Source organism: Apodemus sylvaticus, chromosome 6 (genome assembly GCF_947179515.1).
Source record: "Apodemus sylvaticus chromosome 6, mApoSyl1.1, whole genome shotgun sequence".
NCBI classification, from domain to species: domain Eukaryota; kingdom Metazoa; phylum Chordata; class Mammalia; order Rodentia; family Muridae; genus Apodemus; species Apodemus sylvaticus.
In genome coordinates this window covers 113,751,116-113,772,775 of record NC_067477.1, presented here as the reverse complement: position 1 = coordinate 113,772,775, position 21,660 = coordinate 113,751,116, and the positions used below count along the sequence as shown (strand labels likewise).

The window sequence follows — 21,660 nt, the reverse complement described above, 5'->3', positions numbered from 1 at the left end:
TGTATTATTTCTATGTTTCTGCTTTTTCTTTCCTTGGGGAATGAGAAAATGTTGCAATGGCAGCAGAACGATCACACCTCCCCCAGTTGTGGTAGAGGCTAGTTGGAAAAGGCCAGTCAGGGACCTACTGCTGGCCAGCAGTGGTATCACCGTGACATGACAAATAAGATGACACTTCGGGTGATTTACCTCCTGGCAGTGATGTGGGCAAACTGAACAGGACCATATCTACAGTAGCCATGCTGTGATGAGCAGTGGTGGCTTTGGCACAATCTGCCCCTTCTTCAGGGTTGAGGAGAGCTCTTAGTCCCCTGCGCTCCTGCCTCACGTCCCACATTAATGGTGCTGAGGACCATCCAAGTGCTACTCAGAGATGTTCCCATGCAGTGTCTCTGAGAAAAACTCAGGTTTGATCAGGCCATTTGTGTCATAAGTTGGCCTTAAGAGCTAGCTGAACAAAGAAATGATGGGAAAAAACAGGAACAAAACCCCTGAAATGGATGTAATCTGAATTAAATATAAAAAGGCTTTCCATTTTCTTCTAAATACGTGTACATCAGCTACTTGAAACCAATCTACTTTAGAGACTTGGAATTCAATCAGTAGGAGTAATTGGACCTTGAGTCCTGAAAACCTTTTTAGCACAAGTCTCAAAATTCCAGGAGCAAACGAAGGGCCGCCGTCGGTCCATTCAGCCCCTAGAGAATCAGCAGAAGTCTGCTGACTTTAAGGTCCCAGCCTTGCCTGAAGCACACAGTTTAGTGGACAGAACAGCAGCTAGAGATCAAAGCCATCAATCCTCTCAGCTGGGCTTCTCCCCAGTGGGCAGGCCATCCAGTCATACTTCGACTATGGAGTTGAAAGAATTTACACTCTAAGTTACTTTTTGGGGGTATAAAATGTAGCAGCATACCCTTCTGACTGGTTTCTTCCTCCCTTCTGTTCTTTTGTCTATGATCAGGGCAGTGAGAAGGGTGCTCCTTCCCTGCATATAATCCAAACTGAAGCAAAGGGGACCCTACACAGAGGCTTTTTGAAGTTGGGTGACTTAACTGTGTGTTGCTTGTATTGTTTCATGACAACAAAGATTCTTATCAACTACTGATATAGCTGAGGCTGTAACCATATTAAAACTATTTCAAGTAGATTATTTTACACTATTAATTTATATATGTAATAATACTAAGTTTTAGAAAATAAAAGTTAATTCTACCTAGTGATTTTGGCAGCAGATTCTTGACAAATTCTGCGTGATCTCCCACATGTAGTATGCTGTAGACGCTGGTATTCATTAATTCTTCCTGATTGTAACCCAAGTAGCTGGTCACATTTTCTGACACAAATACAATTCTTCCTTCACAGTTCACAACAAAGAAAAATCCATCCAAAGCCTGCAAAGTCAAAAATAAAAAGAAAAGAAATGATTAAGACATGAAGGCACTGATTAAAATATCAAGAGGTTAAAAGATAAAAAAAAATTGTCTTTAAAAAGATATTAGAAATAAATTTATGTCAAGTTAAAATGTGGATTGGCCCTCTGTGAGGAGGGGGTCATGATTTTCAAATGGTCTGTAGAGTAGGTTGTATACATGAAAAACAATCAACAGTCTTTCTCAGAAATAATTTAATTTAAATATTTGTTTTCATTATCTTTAAGTGTGTGTGTATACATATGTGTGCATATACATATGTCCTTGGAGGACAGAGATGTTGGATGTCCTGTAACAAGCAGCTGTGCTGCTTGATATAGATGCTAAGAATCAAACCTTGGTCTTCTGCAAAAGCAGTATGTTCTCTTAACAACCAAACAGTCTCCACATTCCAGAAAAAAATTTTAGTGTAGTAAATGTGAAGTCAATGACTCATTCAATCTTGAAAGTCTCTACATTATGTAGGTTAATACCTGGCCTTGCCTTTGAGAAACCTGTTCAAGAGTGGACATGCATAATAAGGCACTAGTGATTGATCAAGTGTCACAGGAACACCATGAGCACAGAGCAGGATGCCTAATGTTGGAGTGGTGGTGGTGATAGGAAGCACCTTACAAAGTCCTATGCACCTTATGGTGGGGAGAAGGGAGGAGGGCTAGGGAGTCACTGCAGGAGAGAGGCACACGGCACACGGTACACGGCAAGGCCTAAGCAGTGTGAAGCTGGGGAGTACACGCACAGTTAGGCCTGCGGGTAGCAAACACAGCAGTGGAGTGGGCAAGAGCCAGGTTCTAGGTGTCTCCTGTGTGTAGAAATGGAGCCAGGCTTCTCCAAGAGGAGATATATGCACCCCTAGGGGCACAAAATATTTCCAGTGGCACAGAAACTGTTAGAACTTTTAGATTGCAATCTAAAACATATGAAAGAAATCAAGCCCTATAAAAATATAATAACATGATGGTCTTTCAGGAAGTCCATCCAGACAGTTCCAAATTTTTAGGGAAGATTTGGAATACTGAAGCTAGCAATGAGACCTTACTTCTTTGGACTCTTCCTAGCTATTTGAAAAATGATGTAGTTAGTTTGTTACAGAATATACAACTGAAACAACTCGATTTAAAAATGGGCTACTGAACCCTAGAGCTAATCCTGTGCCAAGCTCTCCATACCCAAATCCCTCAGGAGAGAGCTGGTCTCCCAGGAGTGCTGACACACAGGCTTGCAGGAGGGACAAGCCACAGTCAAAGACTGCAAGACCAACTAACACCACAGATAACCAGATGGCAACAGAAACCAAGGCTACTTGGCATCATCAGAACCCAATTCTCCCACTGCAACAAGCCCTGGATAGCCCAACACACCAGAAAAGCAAGATTCTGATTTAAAATCACATCTCATGATAGTGATAGAGAACTTTAAGAAGGACATAAATCACTCCCTTGAAGACATACAGGAGAACACAGGTAAACAGATAGAAACCCTTAAAGGGGGGTTCCCAGTCCCTAGAAATTGACCTTTGTCTGCTTCTGTAAGTGCCTAGTTTTTACTGCACATAAGTGACCCAGGAAGCACTTGTCTTTCTGTTAACTGTCTCATACCATTCTCTATTGCATCTTCCAGGCTCATCTATGTAGTTATACGTAACATTCCTTATGTTTTTTAAAGGTAGTATATTATTCCATTGTGAATATATACTGTATTTTCTTTATTGATTTAACCATTAGTGGACACTTAAGTTGAAATGTAAATTAAAATGACATACCTGTCAGAATGGCTAGTATCGTAAAGAGAAAAAATAAAGCTACAGATGAGGATTCAGAGAAAAGGGAATCTTTGTACTTGTTGGTAAGAATATAAACTTGTAGAGTCAATATAAAACATAGCATAGAAGATCCACAAAAATAAAAAACAATACCCAGAAATCAGTTAACTTAGCAATCTAGTTGACTATATGCCTGAACATATATAGTCACTGAAATTAAAATCAGTTCCTTGAAGAGGTATCAATGCAGCATTGCTCAAACTAGCAGTAGGATATACAATCAGCCTCAGTGTTCATCAGTGGATGAAGGGATGAAATTATTGCTTAAAATATTACACTTAACTTAAAACTACGTTTAGATAACTCTATCATAAAGCATACAGCCAAGATTTTTTAACAGCACAATCCCATTTTTAGTACTTATTGTAACATTTTCAAGCCCAACATCTTAACCATTCAGCTACTGTGACTCCACTAAGATTTTACTTAGTAAGAAAAAGGAGAGAAAGATATTTGTATTCACACTGATTACTCTGGCTGCTTCTCACTTAATCTAAAAATGCAGAAGAGACAGGTGCGATAATATGCTAACCTCAAGCTGAGCAAAAGCTCTGTAAACTCTTTTGAGGTTGATGGACACACAAAGGCACTTTCATATTCAACTAAGTTATAATTATCACAGTGGATGGTCGGTATATATTTATTTAACTTGAAGTTTATATAAAAATAAAAATTAAAAATTCACATTTAAAGAAAAAGTAGCTCTAAAATCTTTTCGCATATCCTTGGATAATAATTGAATCAGTGTTACCATTCAATGTTCCTAATTTTTGTTTTTTTATTATAAATGAGACACATGCTTATATACATTTTACAACATAAGAAAATAAAGTCAATAATAGATGATGTGCTATAATCCCGATCTTTAAAAATGATACAACCTAGATGTCCCTCAACTGAAGAATGGATACAGAAAATGTGGTGCATTTATACAATGGAGTACTACTCGGCTATTAAAAACAAGGGCATCATGCATTTTTTAAGGCAAATGGATGGAACTTGAAAATATCCTGAGTCAGGAAACTCAGACCCAGAAGGACAAGTATGGTATGTACGCTCTTATAAGTGGATATAAACCATTAAGAACAGGATATCCACGCTATATTCCATGGACCCAAAGAAGCCAAATAACAAGGAGGGCCCAAGGGAGGATGGTTGCATCTTTTTCAGAGGGGGAAATAAAATAGATATGAGAGGAGGATGGAGGGATGGACCTGGGTGGGAGAGGAAATGGGGAGGGGAGCAGAATAGGAGGAAATCACATGTAGGGAGAGCAGGGGAGGAAGAACAGAAATTGGTAGTGTCAGGTAGGGGGAGGGCTCTAGGAAGTGCCAGAGATCTGGAATGGGGGGACCCCAGGATGTCTATGGGTGGTGACTCTTGTAGAAGCTCATAGCAGTATGGGATGTGGATCCTGATAATATGGGATGTGGATCCTGTAGCCAGGCAGGACTTCCAGTAGAAAGATAAGGACAGCAACCTACCCACAAAACCTTCGATCCAAAATGTGTCTTGCTTACAAGATATGTAGGGACAAAGATAGAATAGAGAAGGAGAGAATGGCCAGCCAATGGCTAGCCCAACTTGAGACCATCCCATGGGCAGGCAACAATGTCTGACACTATTAATGATACTTTGTTACGTTTACAGACAGGTGGGAGTCTAGCATAATAATTGTCCTCTGAGAAGCTCCACCCAGGAGCCAAGGGAAAGAGATGCAGAGACCCACAGCCAAACGTTAAATGGAGCTCTGGGAGTCTTGTAGAAGAGTTGGGGGATAGGATTGAGGGACCTAAAGAGGATAGGGACTCCACAGGAAGACCAACAGAGTCAACTCACCTGGAACCTTGGGGGCTCTCAAGAGACTGAACTACCAACCAAAGAGTGAGCCTGGGCTGGACATGGATCCCCGAACCTGTATAGTCCCCCTGGTCTTCCTGTGGGTCTCCAAACACTGGAGCAGGGGCTGTCCCTGAAGTGTTGCCTGCTTGTGGGTCCCATTCGCCTCACTTGTCCCCCTTGTCTGGCCTCAGTGAGAGGATGTGCCTAGTCCTGCAGTGACTTGATATGCTGGGGTGGAGGGTGAGGGTGGGAGTGTGGAGGGGGGGAGTTCTGTAAAGGGGGTAAGGAGCTGTGAGGGGGTAAGGAGCTGTGAGGGGGTAAGGAGCTGTGAGGGGGAAGGAGCTGTGAGAGGGGGGAAGGAGCTGTGAGGAGGGAAGGAGCTGTGAGGGGGAAGGAGCTGTGAGAGGGGAAGGAGCTGTGAGGGGGGAAAGGAGCTGTGGGGGGGGAAGGAGCTGTGAGAGGGGAAGGAGCTGTGAGGGGGGGAAGGAGCTGTGAGGGGGGGAAGGAGCTGTGAGGGGGGAAGGAGCTGTGAGGGGGGAAGGAGCTGTGAGGGGGGAAGGAGCTGTGAGGGGGGAAGGAGCTGTGAGGGGGAAGGAGCTGTGAGGGGGAAGGAGCTGTGAGAGGGGAAGGAGCTGTGAGGGGGGGAAGGAGCTGTGAGGGGGGGAAGGAGCTGTGAGGGGGGAAGGAGCTGTGAGGGGGGAAGGAGCTGTGAGGGGGAAGGAGCTGTGAGGGGGAAGGAGCTGTGAGGGGGAAGGAGCTTTGAGGGGGGAAGGAGCTGTGAGGGGGAAAGGAGCTGTGAGGGGGGAAAGGAGCTGCGAGGGGGGAAGGAGCTGTGAGAGGGGAAGGAGCTGTGAGGGGGGAAAGGAGCTGTGAGGGGGGGAAGGAGCTGTGAGGGGGGGGAAGAAGCTGTGAGGGGGGAGGAGCCATGAGGGGGGGAAGGAGCCGTGAGGGGGGGGAGGAGCTGTGAGAGGGGGGAAGAAGCTGTGAGGGGGGAGGAGCCGTGAGGGGGGGAAGGAGCTGTGAGAGGGGGGAAGGAGATGTGAGAGGGGGGAAGGAGATGTGAGAGGGGGGAAGAAGCTGTGAGGGGGGGAAGAAGCTGTGAGAGGGGGGAAGGAGCTGTGAGAGGGGGGAAGGAGATGTGAGAGGGGGGAAGGAGTTGTGGGGGGGAAGGAGCTGTGAGAGGTGGGGAAGAGACTGGGATGAGAGGGGATGTAAAGTAAAAAAACAAATTAGTGAAAAAAATGATTCAGGGACTGTTTTGGGGACTAGTGTTATGAATATGAATATGAATACACAAACATCCCTATTTCCTAAACTCTGATGGAGACAATTTGCCATCATTATTCTTTCTCTACAAGTCTCACTCACATGCGCTCCTGGGGAGGAATCTTCCTGACAGCTGCCTTACGATTTGCTGCATACAGAGATGATAACAAATGCTTGTCCATTAAGTATAACCCAATCAGTCTGAGAGCTTGGCCATCTGCCCAGGATGTCACCCTTTCAGAAGAACCACCTTGGTCTCACAGCAGGGCTCATACTGGGTAAGACTTCTTGCAGAGCCCTGGATCTAAATGAGATTGCCACTTAAGGTCATTGGACACAGGTTTTGGAATAAAACATAGTTCCCAATACCTTTACAGTACCCAAGCAGGCAAAGACAAAAAGAAATGTACAAATGTTAAAACCAGAGTAAGGATCCCACAGTGGGGGTAAAGACTCTTTGAGTAGAGTCTCTTTAAGAAGGCAACACCACTCCTGTCAGGCAGAGAGGACTATATGCAAGCTATGGAAACGAACAAACTGTATTCGAGACTTAGAAAACTGAGATATGTACACGTTTGTTAGTAAGACCCCCTGGCCACAGAAAGATGGGCTACAGAAATGACAGGGCAAGAATTTAGTTTGTATATTTGGGTAAATAAATATACAATTTGTTTTTGAGACAGAAAAGCATCTGCATGTACGCATAGATAAGTGCTTTAAACAAACCTCCATGTATGGGAGAAGGTGTTTACGGTGATCAGTTGGTTTGGAAACAGCACTTACACTCAAAATCCAGGCAACAGGAATGAGAGAGAACAGAGGTGAAATAATACAGGAGCTACAAAGTAATTCAAGTCTAAAAGTTCTTCACACTATAAAGCTTGATAGTATTTTAATTCTTATTCACATGTGGATGTGTGTACTTTTGTATGTATGTTCAATGTAAACTTTTTTGTTCAGAAAATGGTCTAAGGCAATAGTTAGTCCAATGCAGTAGAGGATCTCTCATTTAAAGGTGAAATTCTCTAATAGATATACATTGTACTAGCTAGCTAAACTAGTCATGTATCAGGTGATGACCTAATTCGTTTTTTTTTTCTTTTCCCAGATAATTCTAATCACTCCATTATGTAGGCTTTGAAACAAATTTTATGTTCATTACTCACATTAATTCCAAAATAACAACTAGGAAACAGCAGTCTTTATAATTAAATCCTATTTTTAAAAGTTTAAAGAAGTACTTTGTTTCATAATTTAGTAATTGGATAGATGACATTAAATTGGTAGGGACAAAGATTTTCATTTCCGGGTCAGTGAGGACACTTACCTCTAAAAGAAGCGGGCCCAGTGACTCCTTCTCTATCACTCCTTGACTGCTCGATGAGATGTCGGACTTCTGCACATCATCATCAGCTGTGGATTTCTCTGCAATAATGAAACTTGAAAAACTATGCATCCAAAGAGCTCATTTTCATCAGAGCCAGTTTCTTAAATCATAGATTTATATTATTGGTATAAGAAAGATTTATTTTTTAAGCAAATTATAAAAAATTTTAAAACTTACTAATTTCGCCGGGCAGTGGTGGCGCACGCCTGTAGTTCCAGCACTTGGGAGGCAGAGGCAGGTGGATTTCTGAGTTCGAGGCCAGCCTGGTCTACAGAGTGAGTTCCAGGACAGCCAGGGCTATACAGAGAAACCCTGTCTCAAAAAAACCAAAATCCAAAAAACAAAAAACAAAAAAAAAACAAAAACAAACAAACAAAAAAACTTACTAATTTCATACAGATTAAATTATTGCAATGTGAACACATTTAAAGTTTTAGGGAAAACTGAAAACAGGAATAGTTATGCATCAGGGATGGCCTATGGAATGGGAAGAGAAGCAATGAACAGTTCTGGATTCTGTCTCTAGAGGAAAAGAGCATGCTTGTCTGTCTTCCTGTATCCTAATCCGGACAGTTGGGATGCAGACATGGTCAGCCATGTTTATTACACATTATCATGGAAACAGCCTAGGAATGCAGCCCAACCCACAGGGGGCGTCTGAATCCTTGACAGCTCCATAGACTATCCTGTTCAAGCCACTGCAGTTTGCCCAAGTCGTACATCTATGCCTCCTGTTATTATATCCTCGCAGATATCTAATTACATTTTTATTAGTCATATTTAATATCTCTATAACAATGGTCATAAATATATTTTAAAAGTAAATCCAGGTGTATATTTTGTAGATTACCTACTTTATTTATATATTTTTATATATTATACTTTGTATGGAGTTTTAAGTTTTCAAATAGTTTGTGTTGTTTAACACATCTCCAAGCACTCCTCATGATTTTAAAATTTTCTCTGGCCAGGCATGATGGCACACACGTTTTTGGTCCTAGCACTGGGAAGATGGTAGCAGGAAGATCTCTGTGAGTCTGAAGCCAGCCTGTTCTAAATAGTTACAGGCCAGACAGCTACATAGTGAGATTCTGTCTCAAAAAAGACCACAACAAACAAACAAACAAACAAACAAACACAACCCAAATCAAAGCAACAGCCACATTACTAAACCCAAACTCGACCATCTCTCAGACCTGGCCATATATCAGACTCAGTTATCTATCAGACCTGACCAACTATCGGACAGTCCTATGTGTTCACAGTCCAGCAGCATTTCTTCCAGAGTCCCCTTTCTGCTTGCTGCAATTGCAACTGTTTCTATGGTTTTAGGGTTATGTTTGTTTGTTTTGTTGCTTTGTTTTCTTTCAAGACAGGGGTTCTCTATATAATGTGGGTCATGGAACTCACTCTGTAGGCTGGTCTCAATATCACAGGGATCCTTCCACCTCTGCCTGCCAAGTGCTGGGACTAAAGGTGTGCACCACTACCTCATGTTTTGTTTTTAGGTAATTGTAGGTAATTTGTTTTTAGGTTTTGTCATTAGGTAACAGTAATGCCTGTATCTCCTTTTCTCATTTTTCTGTGTTCAGTTTCTAGTTTCCCGGGTTAAGATCCTATGTCTTTGTTTCTTAGTTTAGTACTAAGGCTTTGATAGCAGTTTCTGAAAAGGGTATAACAGAAGATAACATTAAGAGACTTTGCCTTAAAATTCCTGTTTTCCATTCATAATTTCATCGCGAATACAGTTATATGTCTAGAGGTCTTGTATGCAATATTACTTTGAACCTGTTCTGAAAGCAATCTGCTGTGCTGGAGATCTACCTATCTCTCCTTCAGCTTTTCTTTGGTGCTTTAACATATCACTACACTGTGCAGGTCTGTATGCGTGTGTCCTCTCCTGCCTCGCCGGGTGAGGGTCCCCTGTGCAGGTTGGTTGTTGTTAAGGATTTTTTAAATCCCTCCTGTCATTTGTTATCCTCTACCCGGTCTTGAATGAATCCTAATTTCTTAGTTTTTTCTCTTATTTTCTATTACTTCTCTATGAGATTACTTAAAATTAACTTTTATGGCATATGTAAAAAGTACTGTGAGAAAAAGAAATCAAGAAAGGCATAGAGGGAAATAAAGAAAGGCCATTTAAACTTTTTTTTTTTTTAAAGACGAGCAGTTGGGGACACTTTCACTGAGAAGCCATTGAGAAAGGACATGAAGGAGTGAGGGCGTGGGCACGGGCAGTGGTACCTAGGGAGAGGACATCACCCAGACGGAAGAGCTAGCCTGACTGGCCTGTGGTGGCTGAGGCAGACAGCATCTTGAAGAGACAAAGAGGAGAAACACACTGATGCGGTGGACACTTTCCCAAGTACCCTGTTTTGACTTCCAAAAGTTACCATCTTTCAAGGCTGCAATGTCTCCTCCGTCCAAGGGCCTAACATGTTAGTTTTGCTGCTGCCACTCCCTTCTGCCTCTGCTTCCGCTGCATTTCCTCACTTCCTGCTTTTCTTTGGGTAACTGCTAGCTTTCCTGAGATGCCCGTGGTTTTGCTCATGTGAGATGCATAAAAATGCCACCTGGCAGCTAGAATGTAGTAAGAGTTAAGTTTTCATTAAGGATCACCCCAAATGCCTCTTCCCGGGACTGCTGGGTTTCCTCAGAAACCATTCTGCTATCTCAGGCTTTGGATAGTAAGAGCAAGCAAGGATGCTGGTGTCTGTAGGCTTCTAGTTTCTGCTCTTTGCTAAATCAACTGTTCCCAGACTACTCTGTAGTTTCTAAGATCTTTACACCAAGACACTTGAGTCTTTTCACAGAGCTGTTCTCACTGTGAAGGTCTCAGGGCTTGTGCTCTGCTCACCACAGATCTCCTCAGACCTGTGTGTGTGTGTGTGTGTGTGTGTGTGAGCGCCCTCACCTATAAGCCCTGAAGCACCCCACAAGCGACAGTGTCCCCAGAGTGCTTTACCTTCCTTTCTGGCCATCACCCAAGAGATTAGTGGTGTAGGGTTCCCAGTAAGTATCAGTGCTATAAATATAAACCTCAGAAAATACAACGGGACCCCTGTTCCAGAGAACTAACTCTCCACTGTGAGCTAGCTTCCTCAGACAAGCCCGAGAGATTTTCATCAAGAAAATGTACTGTACTTTAGCTGGACGCCAGGGCTTCAGAACTTACCCACGTGTGTTTCTGCTTAAGGCCCTATGACATGGGCTCTAAAACATCCCAAGCTTGCTTAATTACTTCACTAATTTTTAAGTAAATTTAATAAGCCACTTTGCAATACCAAGAAAGGGTCTTTGACTCAATAAAACAAAAATTGTCTAAACAAAAACATTTCTTTACTAAAAGCATAAAGCAACGTGGGCTCTTAACAGAAAGGTAGAACAATATATCATAAACATCACAACAACTGAGAACATGGTCTTTAGTTTATTTTTACCTTGCTCCATTCTCTTCATTAGCTGTATCTGATCTACTGTCTTCTTCAAAATCTTGCATTTATCTGGTTTTACACTCAAGCTGTCAATGTCGCTGATGTTGGCAGACAGTAATTCAGCTAGTTCTTCTAAATACTTATTTTCTTGTTCCCTGCGCCTCTTCTCAGTACTGTTATACATGGACACACATACAAAAAAATCCAGTTAGCATATATTTATACCATTTTATTTCCTTTTCTGATCAAACATTAATGTTCACACATTTGAAGAAAATCTTGTTTTTGCCTAAAATATAAAACCAGATTTAAAAATCAAATTAAAAACACATCTAAAACTCAGACACTAGAAAATCCTCAAGTACAAAAAAATAATTCTGGCTAAAATATGTGACAATGACGGCTATGACAGATGGCTTTGCTAACAATGTATATACCTCAATTATTTTCAGATAACAAACGGCTACACATATTAAAGGAACTAGACAGAAAGCAAACACAGCTCTCATGTTTCAGGATACTGTGCATTTGAAATAGAACGGAATTTTTAAGTAATTTTGCTACAGTTTAAGTGGCACTATGATTATAGTTCAGACGAATTGTAATGAGGAATCTGATAAGCCCTTCACTCTTATTCTGATAGGAACATTAGTTGCTCCTCATAAAAAAGAAACTATTCAAAAGTACACTCTAAAAATCAGCTGCAGAAAGAGCAGCAAGCAGTGGGCTACAGCTTTCTTCTAAATATAACAGAAAATAAAACCTATATTGTAAGTTCTTGTCCACATTAAAACCAAATCAAATGTAGTTACCTTAAAGCAAAACAAAAAGAACAGAGGGTCGGGACACAGGCAGGACTTCAAAAAGAAGTCTCCTGAGTATATGGAGTGATTAATGTTGGGTTTGCATTTCAATCTTTACCGCTAATTTATTTTGCCAAGTCACCAACAATTTGCTTTAGGTAATGCATTCAATGATGGTAAAATATTACTCTGAAACTTTCCATTATCCAAATAAAACAGGAAAAACTATTCATGACAAGCTTTGTTAAAATCATTTGGCTAATCATAAAAGTGTTAGAAAAAAAACTTGAGACATGAGGAAAATCAGTTGCTAAAAACCTTACATCAACAACAATTAAAAAGTCCTTTACTTTTCTTAAAAATGTTAAAGACTTTAAAAGCAAAGGCACTTATACAGCACTGTGAGCTGAAGTAACCAGTCAACTAATTTACTTCATCTGCTGAAAACAAAGTACTAACAAATGGAACAGATCCCCAAACATAATCAGACTTGAAACTATAACAACCGCACACTCTGTCTTTATCTGTTAAATCTTTCATTACTGAGGAATTATTTCCACTTTGCATAGTAAAACTCTATCTAATAACTTAAACAGAGCACAGCAAGGCATCCCGACAAACTTCACTCTGAAGCACTGAAGCAAAGCAGGAATAAAATGAGGAACATATTTTCATATGCAGAGGGTTTATATGTAACACGATAGTATTTGAGGACAAGTGATTTTACCTTAGGGAACCTCATAGACAGCAGACACGGTTAGTAGATTCAGTGTAGAGTGGGAGCTGTGTAAACTTAAAGGTCTAAAAGGTCTAAATTGCAATGGGGCAATCAATTTAGATTTACTTTGTGGGTCTCCCAGATATTTTTTGTTTGTTGGTTTTATTTTCAGAATATCTCACTATATACAGTCCTGGCTATTCTTGAACTGGTGATCAACCCCCGTGCTAGGATGACAGGTGTGTACTTCCATACTCAGCCACCAAACATGTTTTTGCTATTAAGTTTTAGGTAATACTGAAATTCCTGAAACTATCATGGAGTAAGGACAAGAGAGAAGATGGGACAAGAAACTATACATAGAAGGCATAGCAGATGCCAATAAAATGACTTAAGTTTCAGAGTAGGAAAAAGAAAACCACCTTGAAGTGAGGCAGCCACTAACTACCTCGGGAACAAGGACAACAGACATGCTCAAAGCCAAGACTGAAGGAGAGCAGAACACAACATCTTGAATGGAAAAGGTCCCCTTACTACTTTAGATTAATTTTCTTCATTTGCTAAACCCCTTTATTACCTTTCATGGGGCAGACATGCTAGTTAACGCTATCCTGAGCTAATTTCTCATGAGTAAAGTTAGCCTCACAATCTTTTATGGTACTAGTTCCAGGATCCCTGTGGACATCAAAATCTGAGCACTTGCAAACCCTTTGTATAAAATGGTGTAGTTGCACAGAATATGAAGATTCTTCCCCAAGCTTAAAGCCATCTCTGTATTACTTTCTGCGGTGCAAATGCTATATAAGTAGTTGTCATACTATATTTAGGCAACAGCACTACACAAAGTTGATACACATTTGCTATAGATGCCATTTTTTTTCCAGAATACTTTTGATCCTATGGATATGGAGGGACTGATGTATCTTTCCTTAATTAATGTACTAGCAATTATATAATAGATAACCATGTAATATTTCCTAAGCACTCTGAAGCAAATTATATGGAGCTCCCACTAGAAAGGAAATAAAAGGAAACAGACCATTGCAATACTTTATGACAAGAATCAAACTCTACAGAAACACAAAAATGGCTCTAAACTCACAGATGGCACTAAGTGAGAGGTGGAAAGATCTTATTCTCTAGAAGGTAACTTGGCTTTCTCAATAATGAAATAACGGAAGTGGAATAGTGGAAAGAATGAAGTTCAAAGCTGATACATAACAGGTGAGCATGGCGGAACAGAAGTACATGGGCAAGATGGAGTCGGGGCAGCATCACGGTGACCTCAGCCTGTCCTGGTGCAGGGTGACTGCTGCTCAGGAGCTCAGGCTAAAACCTCCAGGCATTAACTAGCTATCAAAGCCCAGACAAATGAGCAGCAGTTTAACCTCTCTGCTTCAATCTCTTCATCTGTACCATTGGGATAATGGCATTAATTACCTTCTAGGGTTTGTGAGGATTAAGATTTGTTGTATAAAATGCATTGCTAAGTTCTTGGCATGTCCTATTAGCTCAATAAATGCCATCTAGTACGGCTTTAATTACAATGCTTTATTTTTTAAAAAATGGGGAACCCAAGAGGATTTAAGAATAAATAATGGTGTGGCCAGATCTGTAAGCTCCTCAAAGATAGAAAACCTGTCTCTCACTTCATTTATATCCTTATAACAGCACACAGATGGTGTTGGCTGAACAGTTAGCATTTCATAAGCACTTGTTGAGTTAAGCTGGAAATGCTCAAGAAGGATAAAGCATAGTTAACCGCCAGTTAAAACTAGCACCTCAACCTTCATGAGGGATTGAGGAGATAGAAGCTTCCTCACCGCAAGAAACTGCTTAACTGAGAAGTCACTCTGTCTGGGGCTCTGTAGACAGCAATACTTGGCTCTGCCACAGGGCTGGCAATACCTTGTGAGGCCTAACAGATGCTCTTTATGATTAATGAGCTCACAGTCTGTGTGGGGAGACAGCATATAATAATAAGACCAGAGGAAGCATTGCAAGGTGGCATTAATACACAAGCAGTTTCAAAGTAATAAATTTCTGATTTTCCATATCAAAGATACTGCTCTATTAAAACTGCAGCCCATACATATAAACCTGAAGGAGTCAGTGCTTTCAAATATCTTTCAAGCAAACATCAAGATAATTATCTTAAAACATCAAAAGAGAAAAAGAATACATAAAAATTTTGGTATTTGTAATGATGTTCTCATGTACAGATGCACATACACACAGAGAACAACACACAGGCAATTTACAGATAAGCCAGTACAAGAAGGAAGATTGTTCAGCACAATAGGCAGATAGGTTATTGTGCCCACAGCTGTTAGCATTTATATCCATTAGTAACTATCAATTTGAAAATACAATATGGGCATGACGGTGTATGCCTAGAATCCCAGCTCCCCTCAGGTTGATGCAGGAGGACTGGCTTAAGTTCAAGGCTAGAATGGACTACAGAATGAAACCCTACCTAAAACAAAACAAAGAAATCACAAAATGGAAAAATTCAATTATAATAGAATATTAATATGGCAACATACCAATTTTATATGATTATTATATATAGCTTTTTAGTATTTGTTCTTATATGTTCAAATTTTCCTCAAATGAGAAATTAAACATAAAAGATAATATTTTATTTATCCTTAAGTTTTCCTTTAAGAAAGACTGAATTTACATGTAGAAATGAACAATGTACTTGGACAACATACATCTGGTTCACATCTTGGCATGTACTTTTATCCTAGCATCTGGACACAAGTGCTTGAGCACCTAGGTGACTGTCCAGTGAAGAACGGTCACGGTCCTTTATCCTTACTCTCTAGCCCTAGCGGCCTTTTAATCCCTCTTGTCTCCCTCCCTGAGAGAAAGCAGGCCTTCCTAGCTGCAGTGATGCTGTGTGGTGCTGCTGCAGCCCTCCTGAGACCAGTGTCATCATCAGCTGGGTGTGCTGTCTCCTTGCCCCTGGGGAACATCTGGGAATGTTTACAGACCATTGTGCTACTACAACTAGGACACTACTGGCATTTCTGTGTACAAGCAGTAACACAATGAAGCATCCTACAACATACATAGCAACCTCCACAGCAAAGAATTTTCTGATTTAAAATGTCAGTAGTGCAGAAACTGAGGAAAACTTGATGTAGTTCCTAGAAGCCAAATGGAATAAAATCTGGACTTCCTCTTGTTATCTGAGAACATGCTTTTGCTTTGAATGAAGTCCTCACTCGTCTGGCACTTATTAGGGTTCCCTTAGCACTAAATTTCTTTTCTTTTTCTTTTTTTAAATTATTTTATTTTATTTTAGTTTTCGAGACAGGGTTTCTCTGTGTAGCCCTGGCTGTCCTGGAACTCACTCTGTAGACCAGGATGGCCTTGAACTCAGAAATCCCCTTGCCTCTGCCTCCCAAGTGGTGGGATTAAAGGCATGCACCACCACTGTCCAGCCAGCACTAAATTTCTTTTCATCTGATTAATGTAGTCATTCTTTTTTTAATATTTATTTTAAGTATATGAGTACAATGCAGCTGTCCTCAGACACACCAGAAGAGGGCATCCAGATCGCATTACAGATGGTTGTGAGCCACCATGTGGTTGCTGGGATTTGAACTCAGGACTGCTGGAAGAGCAGTAGATGCCCTTAACTACTGAGTCATTTCTCTAGCCCCAATGTAGTTATTTTTTAAAACACAGCAAGTAGTTAATTCCACAAATAATTAACATAAATATTATACCAATGTACTTCTTAGTTCCTAAGATGGCATTTAAAGATGTTCAATAGACTTATTTATTCATTTGGCGGGATTCATTGTCCTTACACATTGCACTGTGAGCGAGGGACAGAGCGGTGGCGAGCATGAGCAGACAGGTCCCTACCTAGGAGCAGCATGCAGCCTAGCCAAGAAACTAAGGATTCATGCAATGAGCACAGACTCTAGCAACTGCCAGGAACTGTGAATCAAAGCCATAAAGATGTACAGAACAGATATATAAAAGGGAGGTTTGAGCTACTAGTTGTGGGAGAAGAGAAGCCTCCCTTTAAGGAAGTAATGGTTTTCCACAGCATCTTCAATAACAGCTACAGATTAATACTGGTATGGAAGTTGGAAGGAAGGAGAAGTACTCAAAGCCCTGGGTGGGGGTTGGCGCAGACTGTACTGAATGAGCGGGAGGAGGCAGGGGGCCACTCTACGTGGAGTATATGAAACAAAGTCCAAAGTGTTGGAGAAGTGACCAAAAAGCTCTGTAGGAGACAAGCTCTCCTACCTTGACGCCAGCGTGTCACATGGCGATCCTTTCCTCTTATGTGAGTCTGGGTTTGCAGGGTCGGATGAACTGTCCCCAAGGCCACTCATGTTGACTTCACACCTAAATAGGGAGGGTAAGAAAAATAAATCTCTCATCACCGTTCTAACCAAATAAGAGTACAGGAAGCCCCCTTGTTACTTCTAAACATCAAAAGACAAAACAAAGCAACCACAACAAAAATGTGTAAATAGTGACACAGGACCACAGCCATCACGGAAGCATGAGCCTCCAACAGAGCCACAGGGCCCCAGTTACTCGCTGCTATGCTTACTTTTCTAAGCCAGTGAAACACAATAAACAATCCACTGTGAAAAGGTTATAATCAATCAGAATAAATATTTTCTTAGAATAATTAAGTAGGATTATTTTTACCAAGAGAAAAATCACTTGCATATATAAATGTAAAAACTGGACTTTGAAAATTTTAGTATTATTATTCAGATTCAAAATTACTATTTATACCTTACTTTGTAAGAAAGGTTTAAAACAACTTTATTCATGAATTACACTGGTAGGGAATTAACAATATAGATATGACTAAAGCTGAAGTGACAAGTTCTGTTTGGAGATTTGAATTGAACTTTTCCACTCTGAATTCCATACTCCTAACCTTGTGTTTATATCATCCAGAGACCAAGATCAAATGTTTAGTCTATGTTAGGATCTTAGTATGGATGCCAGAGAACACAGAGTCATTCCCCCTTCCATGTCAGCCAGGTCTTCACATGTGCCAGTTACTGATCTGTCTGCATCCATCACTGTTCTGCTGAATCCCGAAGGAAGCTTGGAACCCTATCCTTGACCGGAGAGCTTTCAGTCTCTTGGATTTCAATAGTGCCAAACGCTACCCTTATCATCACTCCATTTGCCCTCAAAAAGGAGAGGGAGCTCATGAAATAAGAAGACCTGGAGCTCTTCCTTAAGTCTAAGTTACTGAATAACCTAGCACTGCATGTCAACACTCAAGCTGGGAACACTTAGAGAGCTGCTGGAATCTGAGCAGCCTCCCACAGCCTTAATCCTTTCCTAGTTCTAAATCATACTCTCTCTAGAGCTCTTCCAAAGGCCACAGATTGTTGCCCTCTTCTCATTATACAAAAAATACCTACAATTTTAATCATGAGATTACTTCATTAGGACAAGAGGAAATGTTTCTAATTTCTCCATATTGGAAGTATAGTTTTGAACCTACCTAACACTCAAGTAGTTTCTGATCTTTAGACAGGGTTGTTCTGCATCTCAGGCTGGCCTGGGATTAATACTGCAGCCCAGGCTGGCCTCAAAGTCCCAGGCTTCCTAGTTCCTGTCTCCACCCTCAGGATTGTAATCTTGTAACTACTTCCCCCCCCCCCCCTTCCCCCAGGCAAGGTTTCTCTGTTTAGCCCTGGCTGTTCTGGAACTCACTTTGTAGACCAGGCTGGCCTCAAACTCAGAAGTCCACCTGCCTTTGCCTCCCAAGTGCTGGGAGTGCTACCACTGCCCAGCTTGCAACTACTTTTTAATTCTTTTTTTTTCTTGTTTATTCATCATTTGTCATTTCTATTTTCTGCCAATTTATTCTTAAGAGATTTTAATGTCTGGTGTGTTCTTATATGTAGGTTATAAGACATTTTGTTTTAAGAGATTTTATACTGTCTCCTCCTTCAGTCTCAGATATAATTATGATCCTAGCTTGAAATCAAATATCTCAAGGATTCTAGAGTAATGTAAAAATTTTTTCTTGCTTCTCAGTTCCCTTCACCTTCCTTCTCATTTCTAACCTGTCACATAAACAGCAGAAAGGCACTCTTGTCCTGATGTCATTCCCAAGATTCCACTGTTTTTGTTCTGTTCTGTTTTTCATAAAAGTTAAGTGGATGCCCCTACTGAAGGATGATCAAAGAAAGCAAGAGGCAGAAAAAAAATCATTTAATTTACAGTTTAACCATTACCTGCCTGGTTTTGGTCTTAATGTCTCTTATGCATTGTGCGTGTGTGTGTGTGTGTGTGTGTGTGTGTGTGTGTGTGTGTGTGTGTGTTTTGAGCCATTTCCCTTGGCCATTGAGTTCAGGCCATCACCTAGTAGACCAGAGAAATAGTTTTCCAAATAGTCTCCAGTTTCCAGCCTTGTCTTTCTGAAATGACCACATTACCTACCAAAGGCGAGTCTGAGCATGCCGGAAATGCATCACTAAATTCTTGTTATTCATAGACCTCCTCCCCTCCACATAGCAGACGGTTTCACAGTTCACCTAGTATCAGCGCATTACAGAACTTGGTGAATTAATGATTACAAATGCCTTTCCGGTCAAGTGTTTTTCTCCCCCCCTTGTGTTTTATTGTTGTTGTTGCTGTTGTTTTAGGTACCATTTCACTATGTACTCTAGACTGGCCTTGCATTCCCAGAGATTGACCTGTCTCTGCCTCTGTCTAAGTTCTGGGAAATTTTAAGTACTATATAATACACATATAACCTATATATTGTACAAAATATGCAATCTGCATATGCAAAAATGTATCACAGATATTAATTTTAGTTTTACCCTAAGTAAAAATCAAAATAGAATCGTGGCTACATGCTATGTTCCTAGCAAAGGTAACTTTAGGCACAGTTAGGGAAACATTTAAACTGACCACAGTGTGGGAGCAGTTCAACTTACGTGAGCGCTGACATTAACTGAGCTCTATGAATGCCCTGGACATCCAATTATGAATACAATTTATAAAATCATTGTTCTCATGGTTTCTTTTTATTTTGAGGGATGTAAATGTTATCATCTTAAAAGTAATGTATATGGCATGTTTACGAAACTGGTAAGTACTCTGGAGAAAAATGAGGCAAAAATCGTGTTTAAGTGCACAGGTGTGCTGGGGGAGCTGGCACACCAGGCAAGGAGAAGGAGCCGCAGCAAAGTGAGGGGCAGAGCAGTTTTCTCCTGAGAAGCAGTAATGAACGAGCTGGCCTGGGATGGAAGCTGGGATCGGAGGCAGAGGGAGGCAGAACCAGGCAGGGCCTCTCACAAACTGAGAAAAGCCCTGACAAGGCTCTGTTAACAAGAGTTCTATAACTAAATCAGTGTCAAAAGAAGACTCTCAGCTGTGTGGACAGCCACACCCCTTACACATGCCCCTCGAGTCTGCCATTGGACTGTAAGCAGGGCTGGGCCTGGCTAGTACTTAGATGGGAGAATATCAGCTAGACAGGTATTATTAATAAAGGAATAGTTTTTTTAACATTGATGTTCAAAGAAGCAGAATTAAGGTTAACTCAGCATCACAGAAGTAAAGATGCTGCTTCATTTTCATACACGAACAAATGTAAGTATATTTAGATGTATTTATTAAGATGGGACTAAGACAAGATTCCAAAGTTAACCATATGCTGAGGTTTTCTGAAATTCTGGAGCAAAGGTAGCAGACAACGCAGCAGGCGTCAAACAGGCACCTTACAAAATAAGAGGCAATGTTCAAAGAATTGTAGGAGAGCCCCTACTAATCTGCTGATGGCACGATTCCTGTATCAAGTGTCTTATAAAACACAACATACACTGCAATACAAAGCCTCCGATGGCACAAGCTATCAGAGCTGTCATGAGTATGTAAAATGTCTTTATATGTGGTTGTTAGGGGGATGTAAGATGGGGCAATTAACAAAGCCAATTTGCATATCACTCTTTAACAGGACTGAACATGTTTAAGTTAAAGTACTCTATTGACTTAAAGACCTGCCAAATTATACCCAATCTCATGCAATTTCTAAAGAGTAATTTCAGTGACCAAAAACTACATCTATCTGATCAAATGTGCCAGACTAAACTCAATTGGGGAAGGCTCACGAAACAGGATGTTACCCTTCAATTCAGGTAAGTTTCCTACATACGAAATTAGTTGTTTGTCTCTCAGATTGAGCATAGAACTGCATAATTTAAAAGATCAGTATCAGTTAGGTAACAAACAACTCTAAGAGTGTCCTTTGCCCAGCGGACAAGTGGTACAGAAAAAAAATACACAAGATGAAGGTGACACTCCAAGAGCCAAAGACCCCCAGAATGATCCTCCGTACAAGACCAGCCATGACAAAGTGCCCTGCACTCCCAGAAGGCCAGCTTCTGTAAGGAGCATTCCCAAGCTAGAGCCTCGGACACCTCAAGTTCTTCACAACCACCGAAACCTTTCTCATGTGACGACAAAGTACCGGGACTTGTGAATAGTCACTGTCCTGTCAGGGCTGGGTGAACCCCACTGTTTGGAGACACTCTACTTTGTTTATCCATTTATCGATTGGTGAACATTTGTTCTTTCCACTTCTGGGGATTATCAATAACATCGCTATGCATGCTTATGCAGAGCATTTGTGGATATAAGTTTTAATGATCTTGAGTGTAAAGCCAGGACTAGAACTGCCATGTCACAGCGTAATTAACTCTTAACTTCCCAAGGAAATGCTAAATTTAAGGTGACAAAACATGAGGATTACAGTTCTATGTGCTTGTCAAAAGTAGTTCTCTCTGGTGAAATGCACCCGGTGGGTAGGAGATGGTATTTCACCGTGGCTCTGATTCCTTACTGCTTATGTTTCCTTACTGCTCATGACTCTGCGCATCTTCTTCTGGACTCCCTGGTCTCCTTCAAGGAAACCTGCCTCAGTTTTACTGTATTTAACTA

At 41.0% G+C, this 21,660-nt stretch overlaps 1 protein-coding gene across 6 annotated transcripts in view; it reads right to left on the bottom strand.

The window, feature by feature from the left end:
- Nucleotides 1–21,660, bottom strand: part of Ncoa1 (nuclear receptor coactivator 1) — a 213,475-nt gene that overhangs the window by 64,945 nt on the left and 126,870 nt on the right. For all 6 annotated transcript variants that reach the window (XM_052186173.1, XM_052186176.1, XM_052186177.1 and 3 more), the window contains 4 exons: nt 16,975–17,076; nt 11,188–11,354; nt 7,688–7,785; nt 1,214–1,391 (listed from right to left, as the gene is read on the bottom strand). In XM_052186173.1, coding sequence (XP_052042133.1) covers nt 1,214–1,391; nt 7,688–7,785; nt 11,188–11,354; nt 16,975–17,063 — 532 coding nt within the window. In that variant the 5' untranslated portion in view covers nt 17,064–17,076. The remainder of the gene's footprint in view (nt 1–1,213; nt 1,392–7,687; nt 7,786–11,187; nt 11,355–16,974; nt 17,077–21,660) is intronic.